Below are 12,266 nucleotides of genomic sequence, written 5' to 3' on the forward strand. Positions count from 1 at the left end.
GAATTAGGCTCTAGAAATTTTTGGGAAGGAACAGGTTAATTTGCTTTTAAATAATGGGAATATTATAATTTTTTTTTTATTTTAAAGTTTTTTTCCTTTTTTATACCAAAGAATCTGAAGAATAAAAACTATAATTAATTTGATTTAAAAATACTTTTAATATCCTTTTAATATAATATATAAAAAGAGTTGAAGAATCTGAACAATCAAATAGTGTAATTAATCGAATTAAAAACATGTTCTTTTGGCCACTCGACTTTTTTTCATAAATATTAGGTCATATATAATATATGCATTTATATATCCCTATCTATACCATTAATGAGGCATGAATTATTATGTTTTAATGAACTTTTTTATGTGAGAAAAAAAAAATGTTAATAAATCACGTATGGATTTATGATACGGTTTCTGTTTTCTTATAAATTTATAATGAATAGAAATGCATGATATATATTGGTTCATATATATGTATATATACACATATATTGATAAAGGGTTTAAACACACACACACACACTATATATATATATATATATATATATATATATATATATATATATATATATAGATGAAATTTCTTCTTGTTATAAAGGATTCAAACAGTTCTATTAACATCTGTCAATTTTCTATAGTCAACAAATTGATGTAGCTTGGATTAGCTTCCCATTATCATATTTCCAAGAAATAATATTTTCTAAAGTTATATATTGTATGAAAAATTAATCATTTTTTTTTTGTTCTCCTTTGAAGAATCATATTTCTCATAACTATATTTCCTAAAAGTTATATTGAATCTTATTTTCTAAAATTGGTAGTTTTCTAAATTACATTAAAATAATATTTCCTAAAATTAGTATTCATTTGCAAAATAATTAGTTGTCTAATATTATATACAATAAAAATAATTATTATTTCTAATTATTTTTAATTTTTAAAAATATAAATTAATTTTTAAAAATATTTTAATTTTTTAAATTTCTTTATTTATTTTTAATTTTTAATTTTTTTAAATTTTTTTTATTTATTTTGAAAAAAATTATTATTTATTTTTTTTAAAAAAAAATTAGTTATTTTTTATTTTAAATTATTTTTTTCAAAAGATTTTAAATTTTTTTAAAATTATTTAAAATTAATTTTAATTATTATTTAAAATTATTTTTTAATTTTTAAAATTATTTTTTAATTATTTATTTTTTTTAGAATAAATTTATAGGGAGAAATTTAGAGAGAGGGGATTGATGAGATACAAATTTAGAAAGAGATGATTGTGAGTGAGAGAATTTTAGAGAGAGAAATGAGTTGAGTGCAATATAGAATAGATATGTATTGTGTGTTTATTATGTGATAGGTGAAATATGGGTTGAATAGGGTTAATTATATTCAACCCATCTTGATCCTCAAATTAAGTAGTTAAAAATTACTTAACCCATTATGACCCTAAAATTAAATATTGTTCACCCATAACGTTAAAAAGTGGATGAATATGGATGGGTTAATAATTCTTGACACATTTTGCCACCCATATACAAAATGTAGCCTATATAAAATTGAATGATTACCTTCTCGTGTGGAATTGCTCCTTGCACTATCGTTTGTTGTAGATAAATTATTGGCATTGGCGATCCTTAGGAGAGGACGATCAAAAGGTAAATCCCAGCCTCAAATGCAGAGATTTTTTTATTTCAACTGTAGAAGAATATTATATTCATGGGTAAAGCACAGTCACACCCCCTGAGGTTTGGTAAAAGGACATTAAGAGAAAACTTATCTGTTTTTTGGACAAAGACACCCCCTGAAGGTTAAAAAATGGACAGACACCCCTTTGCATGAAAAATTGACCAAATTACCTTTTGACCGTTTATGAGACTTTTTTAACTTTACAATTTAATAAATTAGACTAGTCTACCCTCATGAATTATTTATGGATAAAAAAACTTCATATTGTTTTTTTTTTTTTTTTTTTAATTTACTTTATAAATGTCCCAACTTCTTAAAAATGTAGACGTCTAAAATGATTTTTTGATTCAATACATAAATTTTAAATAAATTATATTTTGTTATTACTTCTTTTCTTTTTATTTTTTATTTTTAAATTAAGATGCTTAATTATTTCATTTAAAAAAATTAAACCAATTTCTTTTCCTTAAAAATAAAAAATATGGTACCAGTATAACTTTATGCATCTTAAATTATATATCAAATATTATGCATTTCCCAACATAAAAGTAAATATGTACCATCTTAACTTCATGCATGCCTTTTTATTTTTATTTTTATTTTATATTATTTTTTTCCCTTTTATGTTGGGAAATGCATAATATTTGATATATAATTTAAGATACATAAAGTTTTACTGATACCATATTTTTTATTTTTAAGAAAAATAGATTGGTTTAATTTTTTTAGATGAAAGAATTAAGCATTTTAATTTAAAAATAAAAAAGAAAAAGAAAAGAAGTAATAACAAAATATAATTTATTTGAAATATATGTATTGGATCAAAAAATCATTTTGAACGTTTGCATTTTTAAGAAGTTTGGACATTTATAAAGTAAATAACAAAAAAAAAAAAAAGGTGAATAATATAAAGTTTTTTTTTTATACTTTTTTTTATGCATAAATTTTTCATGAGGGTAGATTGGTCCAAGTTATTAAATTGTAAAGTTAAAAAAGTCTATTAAACTGTTAAAGGGTAATTTGGTCAATTTGTCATATAAAAGTGGTGTTTTTATTCATTTTTGAACTTTTAAGGGATATTTTTATCTAAAAAATAAATAAATTTTTTTTGAATATTTTTTTACCACAAACTTTGAGAAGTGTCACTGTATTTACCCGATATTCATTTGTCAGAAGTTTCAAAAACTGTTATACAATATGGTTCAGAAAAATGTGAGTATGACCCGTGACATGGCAGCTGTCACAAAAGACACAATTGCAGTCTACAACTTTATTCTTGGAAAAAAGAAGATAGGCGCGTTTCAGTGGCTAAAGGAGACTGAGATGCCACTGTGGATAGCAACCCTCAAATTATAAATCCTTCATTCATTCAAAAGCAGAGCCAATTGAGCTCAAACACGAGTTATGGTGTCCTCCTCCTCATGGCTACACAATGGGTCTAAATCTGCTCCTCCTCATGGCTGTGTTGTCCACCAACATCGTCTCTCCACCACCATCCAACACCTCCACACCATCAACCACCTCACGCGCCTCCGCCCCACCACCAAGCCCACCATCCCATCTGACCTCCTCTGCACCGACATCTCCCCCATCGCCTCCTCTTGTTGAGATCAACCTGACGTCCTCCACCAGCACACGAACTACACTCCCTACTCTCTGTCCCCTCGCCGAAACCCTAATTCTTCGCGGCTGCCACCCTTTTCAGCAAAAGTGGGAATATTTTTACACCGTTGATCGAAAATTGGTACAATAAGGGGAAATGAGATGTCGGAGTAGTGGGAGTCGTCGGTGAACTGGAATGCCGGCAACGATTTGTGAGAAATGGTGGGTCGTTGCTGCAAGGGGTGGTGCAACACTGCAAATTTTATATATATATTAAAATAAGCAGCCAATAGGCTACTGACACGACGACTGTCCTTCTGCAGTTACCATTGCTCATAAGTTTTAATTTCAGCCATTAGATTTAAAAGCATCTCAACCGTTGGTTTGTAAAAGTTGAAACAAATGATAACCCTATAAGGTTAGATCTAGAAGCCTGCAGCAGGGCGTGTCAGATGTACTAATTCAGTACCACCACCACATGAAGAGCCCTCCGCATACGAGATACAACTCCCTGTCTCTCTCAAACAGGATTTTTATGGTGCGATTGCGAGTGCGAGGCATCTGCAGTGCGAATCTACCTTAAGATCTTGTAAGTTGTGCTTTCATCATGAAATTTGTACTCTTTTTCCTTCTTGTAGATCGGATTTCGTGATCGATCGATCACGTTAAAACTTAAAACTGTCTTATAGTTTTCTTAACAGATTGTTTTTTTTTTTTTTTTAGAACAAGTTGTCTTATATAGTTTTCTAAAAAATTTGTTTTTTATTTTTATAAAAAAAAAAAAAATTTTCTCGGAAGATGCTTTTAAAAAATTGAACCTATCAAGTTGTCTTAATCCTAATAAGACAAAGGAAACGTATTATTATTACTTTCTAGTAGAAACCCATTAGTACTTTCCAAGTTGGTACAATGGCTATAAAATTGGACCAGCCGTGCCAATTATTATTATTATTATTACTACTACGAAGTACAATAAGACTTGTATAAGAAATCCAACCTCTTTTTTTTTTGAATAGTGAAATTTTAATAGTTTTTTATTCTAATGATAAGGGTGAAGTTCTATGCCTTATTATAACATAAAATAGTGCTCGAAAATTAGTGTAATTTTTTAGTTAAAAGAAAAGTTTAGAAATATTATAAAAAATAGTAAGGACATATTTTTTATTTTTTTTTAAGACATCCCAATATGAATAATTAAGGAAGTATATTTTGAATAATTATTTTTGGATAATTTTTTTTGAGTATATTTTTTTATTTGAAAAAGGGTATCAAGTTGGCTTAATCCTAATAAGACACAGGAATCATATTATTATTACTTTCCAAGTTGATAGAAACCCAATTTAACATTACTTTTCAAGTTGGTGCAGACCCAAGTTATTATAAAATTGTTCTCTTTTCTTCTCCATCGAATAAAGCTAGCAAAAATTGGTGTTGTTTGTTTATACACAACAACAAAAAAAAAAAATTTGCTCTCTCTCTCTCTCTTGTTTGGGTTTTATATCTCTAATCGGCTCATCTTCTCCTCCTCCTGCTATTCTGCAAATTTTATATATTAAATTATGCAGAAAACGGTAAGTTCAAATCCCATGGAGAAAACCACCTCAACATGTTGTGCTCAAAACACAAGGTACTATCTCTTTTATATTTTTTATTCTTAAATAAATGAAGAAATTTTGTTACAAAAATTCAACACTACTATGGTGTTTATGTTATCTCACATTTTTTTTTAATTATTATTATTATTAATAAATTTTAATCTTTAATTGGAATAGTGAAAAGGATGATAAAGGAGGGTTGTGTTTGGAGGATTACATTAGTGGACTTCCTGATGTTATACTTGTTTCAATCTTGTCACTATTGACAATGAAAGAAGCTGGAAGAACAAGTCTGTTATCAAAGAGATGGAGATACACGTGGACATACATTGCTGGTTTGAACTTTGATTCCTTACCTATAAGATATGGGATTAAACTCAGAGAAAAGAAAGTTGAAGTAGAAAGGCCATTGTATTTGAGTTGGGTTAATCAAGTCTTGAAATCGCATAACGCGCCAACTATAGATGAATTCAGAGTTCAATTTGATCTTGATGAAACTTGTAGACTTGATATTGACAATTGGGTTAACTTTGCAATGGAAAAGAGAGTTAGAAGGCTTGAGTTAGACTTTAAAGAAACTTTGTTGTATAGGAGAGAGGAAGAGGATTACAATTTTCCTATTCCAGATGGTATTACAAATCACCTACATGGGTTTGCTAGCTGCAACTCCTTGACCAATCTCCTGCTGAGAAGAATCAATGTAACCGGACAAGTTCTCGAGTTCTTCTTAATGAACTGTCCATTTTTGGAACAATTGTCTGTGAAAGAATCTGATGGTCTCGTAAATCTAAAGGTACCTGATTTATCACTCAATTTGATGCGTTTGGAGATATCTCACTGCTTCAATGTGGAAAGTATTGAGATTTCTGCAATGAATCTCATGTCTTTTAAGTACTTCGGACCAAAAATAAGCTTGCCATTTAAGAATGTCCAGCCACCTATTGATTTGTTTATCGGGGGTGAGTATTGCGATTATCTAATATATAAGTTTTTGGAGATTTCAAGCTATCTTTCTCAGCTAGAAAGCCTTGAGCTGCAGATGACAAGCATGATAGAGGTTAGGAAGTTTAACTAATTCATTTGATCTCTTCCTCTTCATTTTTATTTTATTCTTTTTACTTTTTAGCCTAGCCGTGCTGATTTACTTTTTCTTTGGTTTATGTAGAATAGTCTTGAAGATGCGAAATTTCCTATATTAAATAAACTCAAGCGACTGGAGTTGATAATTAGTGCAGCTGATGATGAAGACCTTCTTGTTTTTGCTCCCCTGATAAAGGCATGTCCTTTCTTGTCTAAATTTGTGGTTCAGGTAATAAATTTTACTTGACAATCTCATTTCTAAGTTGCGAGGTTTATTGCGATTGAATTTTCAAATGGAAATTTTGATTATTTTGGACTTCAGCTTAAAGCTTTCAATTTTCCAATCAATTGCTCTTTATTGCTATTACAAAATTACAATATTACCATTCATAGGAAAAAGTTTAGCTTAGCTTGCTCTATTTTCGTGATTGTTCAAGTTTTTTTTTTTTAACAGAATGTTTATCATTATGTTGTTTCCTGTGTTGGTTTAATTTTTACTACCTTCATCTTTTAATATGTTACACGTTCTTAGATTGCTTTATTTTCATTGTTGTTTAAGAACTCCCGAATTAGGACCTCTTGAAGTCTCAAACCTTATCCGGTTAGATTCAGTCTTATTACTTTTAAGAACAGTGTGAATTCCTTTTTAACGCAGTCTTTTCTTATGTCTAACGCGATTGATTTTGCCAGGGGTGGTTATTCCATTTAGTCTGGCAATGTTGTGATTCTAACTTTGAACAGTTGGCAATGTTGTAATTCTAACTTGAACAGTTGTGATTTGATGTTTGATAATTTGGTTTTTTATGCCAATGGTCTTCAGTCATATGCATAACAGCCTTGGAGCTTGTGGTGGCTATTCCATTGATTCTAGCAATGTCGTGGTTTTAACTTGAACAATTATGATTTTATGCTTGGTAATTTGGTTTTGTATGCTAATAGTCTGCCCACCATATGACTCCATTCCTCCTTATTACAGCTGCATTGGTACGAGCCCCTTGGGAAAAGAAGAAAACATTTTGAGTTTACATCTTGGCCCCATCAGTATCTCAAGGTGGTGGAATTCAATGGTTTTGTTGGATGTACAAATGATGTTGAGCTTGCAATGTATTTAATTAAGAGTGCTGTCAATCTTGAGAAGATTACTTTTGATCCTCGTCACCCCCTTCTTATAGGAACTCCATGGGAGTTCATGGAGACCAAAAGGAAAAAAGCAGCAAGAAAGCGCGCCAAGAAGCTTGGAACCAAACTACCCATTGGAGCAGCTTTGGTAATTCTTTAATTATTTGTATAAAGCTATTTCTCCTAAATCCTTCCCTTTGTAAGCTTATTTGGTATTATATATTGAATAGTTGAACCTGGGGAAAAGGCATTAGTAGAGAGTTTTTTCATTAATTTTATTTTTACTATAATATCATAATTTTATTTAATTTTCCTTTTCATTTAGTGGCTTCCTTGTTAATCGTTTATTTTTCCTTTTCCCTAAGCTGAATCTAAAAGACGTTTTGAATTTTTTTTTTATCTGTTAGAAAAACAGAGTACTTCCTAGTGTTTCCTTAAATTCAATAGTAAATACAATATTCAATAACATAAATAAGAGAAAGGCTCGAATCAATTCTCCATTATACATTGTGGGAACAAAACTATTGGATGCATCCATATGTAAATATTTGGTACACTAATATTTTATAAGTTGGCACTTAAAACAACAAACACCGCGTATCCTTCTAATATGCAAATATCTAATAATTTGACAATAGATATGTAGAGTCAAACAAGCACAGAATAGAAGAAAATTAATACTACGTTGGCCGCTTCCAAGGTTTTTATATTGTACTTAGAATTATTATGCGACCAACAGATGAAACCTTAAAATTGCTTCTTATAAAGATTATTCAACTTACAACACAATACAAGTACAAGTAGTAGAGGCCCAAATCAAAATCTACATCATGCCAGGAAAACAGGATATGTTAATTATGTGATGAGTGTGTAGAATACCCACCGCATGAGGCTATCATTGGGTGCTCCGGATCCCTGGCTATCGATCTTGTACTTCCAGAACATTTCCCCAAGAAGCATCCTAATAGTTAAATCTTGGCAATTTACCAAATATATAAATCTCAGTATGATAGGCTTCACAACCAGGTCCAACAAATAATGGTCATGCTTCTTCAAGGTTTCAAACAAACTGATTTCGAATATTTTTTGGAAAAAAAAGAAAAAGAAAAATTGAATATGGCCTTCGATGAGTAGCAAAATCATTCCACGTGTGAAAACTCCATAAGCATTGTAAGAGTATAATGTGTGCAAAATATGACCAGCAATCAACAATGGGAAGCAAAAAAATCATAATAGACAAAATATGATCAGCTTAGAAGTACTACCTTACAAGTTGGGTTCCAGGAATAATGCATTTGTGTATGTGCAAATTCACATGGTGCTGACAATATTAATCATCCCAGACAAGTTGACAAACCTACCAATGAATTAATTTACTGTTAAGGTATTTGAGGATGTATTGGAAGTATTTGGGGGGCAAATCAACTACAAATAACCAAAATATAAACAAAGACTCCCCAATTTTATCATATTTTTTTATACCCTGTAAACATTTTGAAGTAGGGAATTGTTCTACATGTACACTTGTCAAAGCACAAAAAGTTGAAAGGAACTCATCAAGACATCAACAAAAGAATTCCAATCCAAGATGGAAAAGGTTAGAAAAAAAAAAAAATAAAGTACAAAAAATTGAAACCTTTCTGATTCTCAATAGATCCAAGCTTCTAACCTACCTAATACTTCAAGTCATATATATATATATATATATTCACCACACAGATCACATCATCAAAGATGAAACAGGACAGACAAAATTGTAGGAGTTTAAACAATAAGGATTTAGAGGGAGAGGACCTCCTTGTGATCTTCCAACACTCTTGTGGTAAATCATCCAAAAAAACAATAAGAAAAAGTTAAGGTTTTCACAAATACTACTTTCCCTTTAACAAATAAGCTCAAAACAAACCATATGGAAGAGTTCTGTGTTTGATTTTCCAAAAAAACTGAAAGAAGAATTAGGGTTTTAAAAGAAAATCAAATAAATTTTAAACGAACTCCAAAATCGAACAATATTAACATACCATTACTGGATTTCCAACCAAAAAACTGCAAAAAAAAAAAAAAAAAAAAAAAAAAAACAGTCCACATGTTGAACTTTAATCAAACAAAAATGGGTCAAACCCGGTTTCTTCAAAGACGAACCACTGTCAAACGAGTAAAGAATTTCAGATCGGTGGTGGTTTCCCAGGTTTATTCAAAGATGAACCATTGTCGAACTAGTAAAGAGCTTCAAATCGGTGGTGGTTTCCGGTAAAAAAGCTTGGATCGATCGTCGTTTTCAGGCCCGAGCCACTGTGCAGTCAAGTCGCCCTAATCGCCAGAGGAGAGCTTCGCGAGATACAACCCTAATTTGTTGCAACTTCTTCATTTTATACCTACCCTAATTTGTTGCAACTTCTTCATTTTATACCTGTCCTAATTTGTTGCAAGTTTGGCAACTTTGTTGCCTCCGCTACAGTATGTTTTGGGCTAATCAGCATTCAAAAAATGATAAAACACCTAAATGGTGTTTCACTTTTTGGGCCAAAAAAGCGATTTGCTTTGATACTGCTGGCAACAAAACAAGTCCATCCAAAAATGGTGTGGGCCCAAAAAAAAGGTTACTGTAGCAGGCCTGCAACAAAACAACCAAACACAATCTATATACCAAACAGGCCCTAAGGCGATTGCAATAGCATAGGTTGATTTTAAAAAACATAGTTACTACAATCCAATAATACCTACACATCATGCATCAAGTAAAATACATTTAATTTAATAAAAACAAAGATAAATTATTACACAACAAAACAACCCAACACAATCTATATACCAAACAGCCCCTCCTAAGGCATTTTATTGCAATAGCATATGTTGATTTTAAAAAACATAGTTAATACAATCCAATAATACCTTACACATCATGCATCAAGTAAAATAGATTTAATTTAATAAAAACAAAGATATATTATTGAAAAGTAAAGCAGATATAACTACCAAGCAATAGCTTGAGCGATATCTCCTCCACTTTCAATTCTCAAGAGGTCACCAGTCCAAGTCATTGGGACAAAGTGAATGTACAAGGTACACACTGTATCTCATGTAGAGGGGGAAATTGGAGAAAAAAAAAAAAGAAAAAAGAAAAAAGAAGAGCAGATACAGCAAATTAAGAACACAAAAAGCCTTTAAAAGCAAAAAACGAAAAAATAAATGCATGCCAAGCCTGGAACTAAGCTACTAGGGATAACAGCATTTCAAAACAATAATATATGTATAAAAAAATAATAATAATAATCGGCAGATAAAAAGAGCCCTTTAAAATTTTGGAACGTAAGGATCCCCCAAGTCAGATATCCATTTCCCTGTCAGTCAACAATAAATTCAAGCCAATCTAGGAAGTCCGATCAAATTTATTTGAAACAAAAGATGAATTTCATGAATAAATTGCGAAATTCAACGTATGCTTTGAAACCTTACTTTGCCTAACCAGCAACAATAAAATTTGCATTGGACAGACTGCTGGTAAAACCCAATAGGCTTAGCTTTTATCTGACCAAATAAAAGCGGAGCATCTCTTTTTCTAACAGCATTCTCCATCCGAAGTATGTAGAATTTAGTAAAAGGAACTGAAAATTTCACCAATCCCTTGTTTATTTGAACCAGCAAAAAAATGAACTACCATATGAAAGCAACTGTCATAATCTCCACGGTAATAAAATCTACTCCAACAATAAGATCCCTAGGAAACATGAAAGCCTGAAGTGTAAGTTACAGAGAAAGACTTCCATATACTCCTGTAAGGCGTAAAAGCGAACTGAAGGTGAAGTACTTAACCCCTTGATCGTTACTGTGATGAAAAGCTAGATAAAAAGCTAAGCATGAACTGAGAGTGGCATTTGGAGGAATTTTTACATAGACAATAAAATCATATGACTCAGGAAAGTTTCTAATGAACTAATCAAACTCAATTTATAAAATATACCATATAGACATATAGTCATCATAAACAGAAATAACAAATGAAATACAGTTAATACAATCAAATAATACCTTACACACCATGCCTCCGTTGTGCTCTTTGGATGCTTTTTTTTCTTTTTACATGCAGTGACTAGTCTTCCCCATTAATTAATATTTCATCTACATCTGGTGCTTCAATAGGAGGTACATCGCCAAAAACTTCTGTTTAAGCAAAATTCACATGCTTAGACCAATCAGAATTGAAATCCATAAAAAATTAAGTGTACAGGATATATATCTATAAACGACATGTCAATGCTCTTGCCTTTTGGCTTTTAATTTGCTCTTTTTCTTAGTTTTACTCTTCTTGCTTCAGCTGTTTTCTTTGGATGTCTTTTTTCTTTTTACAGGCAGAGATTCTTCCCCACTGATTAATATTCCATCTACATCTGGAGCTTCAATGGGAGGTAAACCGCCAAAAAAGATCAAGTTTACAGGATTCCTATATATTCAGCACAAGGAAAAAAAAAGGGCAAGCACAACAAAGAAGAGGCGGAAAACAGGAGCTAGCAGACTATCAAGCCAAGCAAGGGGAGAAGTCCAATCCAAACCTAACCCAAAGACAAGATCCGGAAAAGTCCATGATAGGACATGCAGCAGAAGTTTAACTCTTTAGACCAAGGCGGCGGAGCAAGGTTGCTCCCGGCGTGGTAGCGGTGAGGTTCATATTTAGACCAAGGCGGCGGAGACGGCAGGTTCAGCAGTGGCGAGGTCAGGCAATACGGGACAGAGGGGGAAAGAAAATTAGGTCACAGGGTGTTGAAATTACATTCCATCCACAGTTTTAATGATGTGGCAGGTTGTAATAAAGGTTTTTTTTATCCAAAAATAGGGGATGTGTGTATATATATATATACACACATATAGTTTTAATGATGTGTTTTTTTTATCCAGTATATATTGTATTATATATATATATACACACACACATATAGTTTTAATGATGTGTTTTTTTATCTAGTATATATTGTCTTATATATATATATATATAGATAGAGAGAGAGAGAGAGAGAGAAGCGTGCTTATAAGCCTGCCCTTATACAAAGAGATTCCCGTATAAGAAGTTTTTGGGGGGTGAATTAGAGAAAAATAAAGTGAGTAATTTTCAGCTTAAAAGCAAGGGTGGAAAAGTCTTTGCTATTATAGTAAGGGTAATTATGGTAATTCATGTTAAAAATGACTTATATCATT

At 31.4% G+C, this 12,266-nt stretch overlaps 1 protein-coding gene across 3 annotated transcripts; it reads left to right on the forward strand.

The window, feature by feature from the left end:
* The first annotated feature begins 3,092 nt into the window (after window positions 1-3,092).
* On the forward strand, window positions 3,093-11,893 carry LOC132276758 (F-box/FBD/LRR-repeat protein At1g13570-like). 3 transcript variants are annotated; one of them, XM_059778348.1, is made up of 6 exons: window positions 3,093-3,871; window positions 4,848-4,909; window positions 5,055-5,934; window positions 6,043-6,186; window positions 6,934-7,224; window positions 11,426-11,893. In XM_059778348.1, the coding sequence occupies exons 2-6, from the start codon at window positions 4,869-4,871 to the stop codon at window positions 11,444-11,446; spliced, it is 1,377 nt and encodes a 458-aa protein (XP_059634331.1). In that variant the 5' UTR covers window positions 3,093-3,871; window positions 4,848-4,868; the 3' UTR covers window positions 11,447-11,893. The 3 variants fall into 3 exon arrangements, with proteins under 3 accessions (XP_059634331.1, XP_059634329.1, XP_059634330.1); XM_059778346.1 differs by lacking the exon at window positions 3,093-3,871 and having other exon boundaries at window positions 3,880-4,909; XM_059778347.1 differs by lacking the exons at window positions 3,093-3,871; window positions 11,426-11,893 and having other exon boundaries at window positions 3,880-4,909; window positions 6,934-7,396.
* Window positions 11,894-12,266: the final 373 nt, after the last annotated feature.

Source organism: Cornus florida, unplaced genomic scaffold (genome assembly GCF_030987335.1).
Source record: "Cornus florida cultivar Cherokee Brave unplaced genomic scaffold, ASM3098733v1 CherokeeBrave_3.0.0_Hap2_Chr10, whole genome shotgun sequence".
In the NCBI taxonomy this organism is placed as follows: Eukaryota; Viridiplantae; Streptophyta; class Magnoliopsida; order Cornales; family Cornaceae; genus Cornus; species Cornus florida.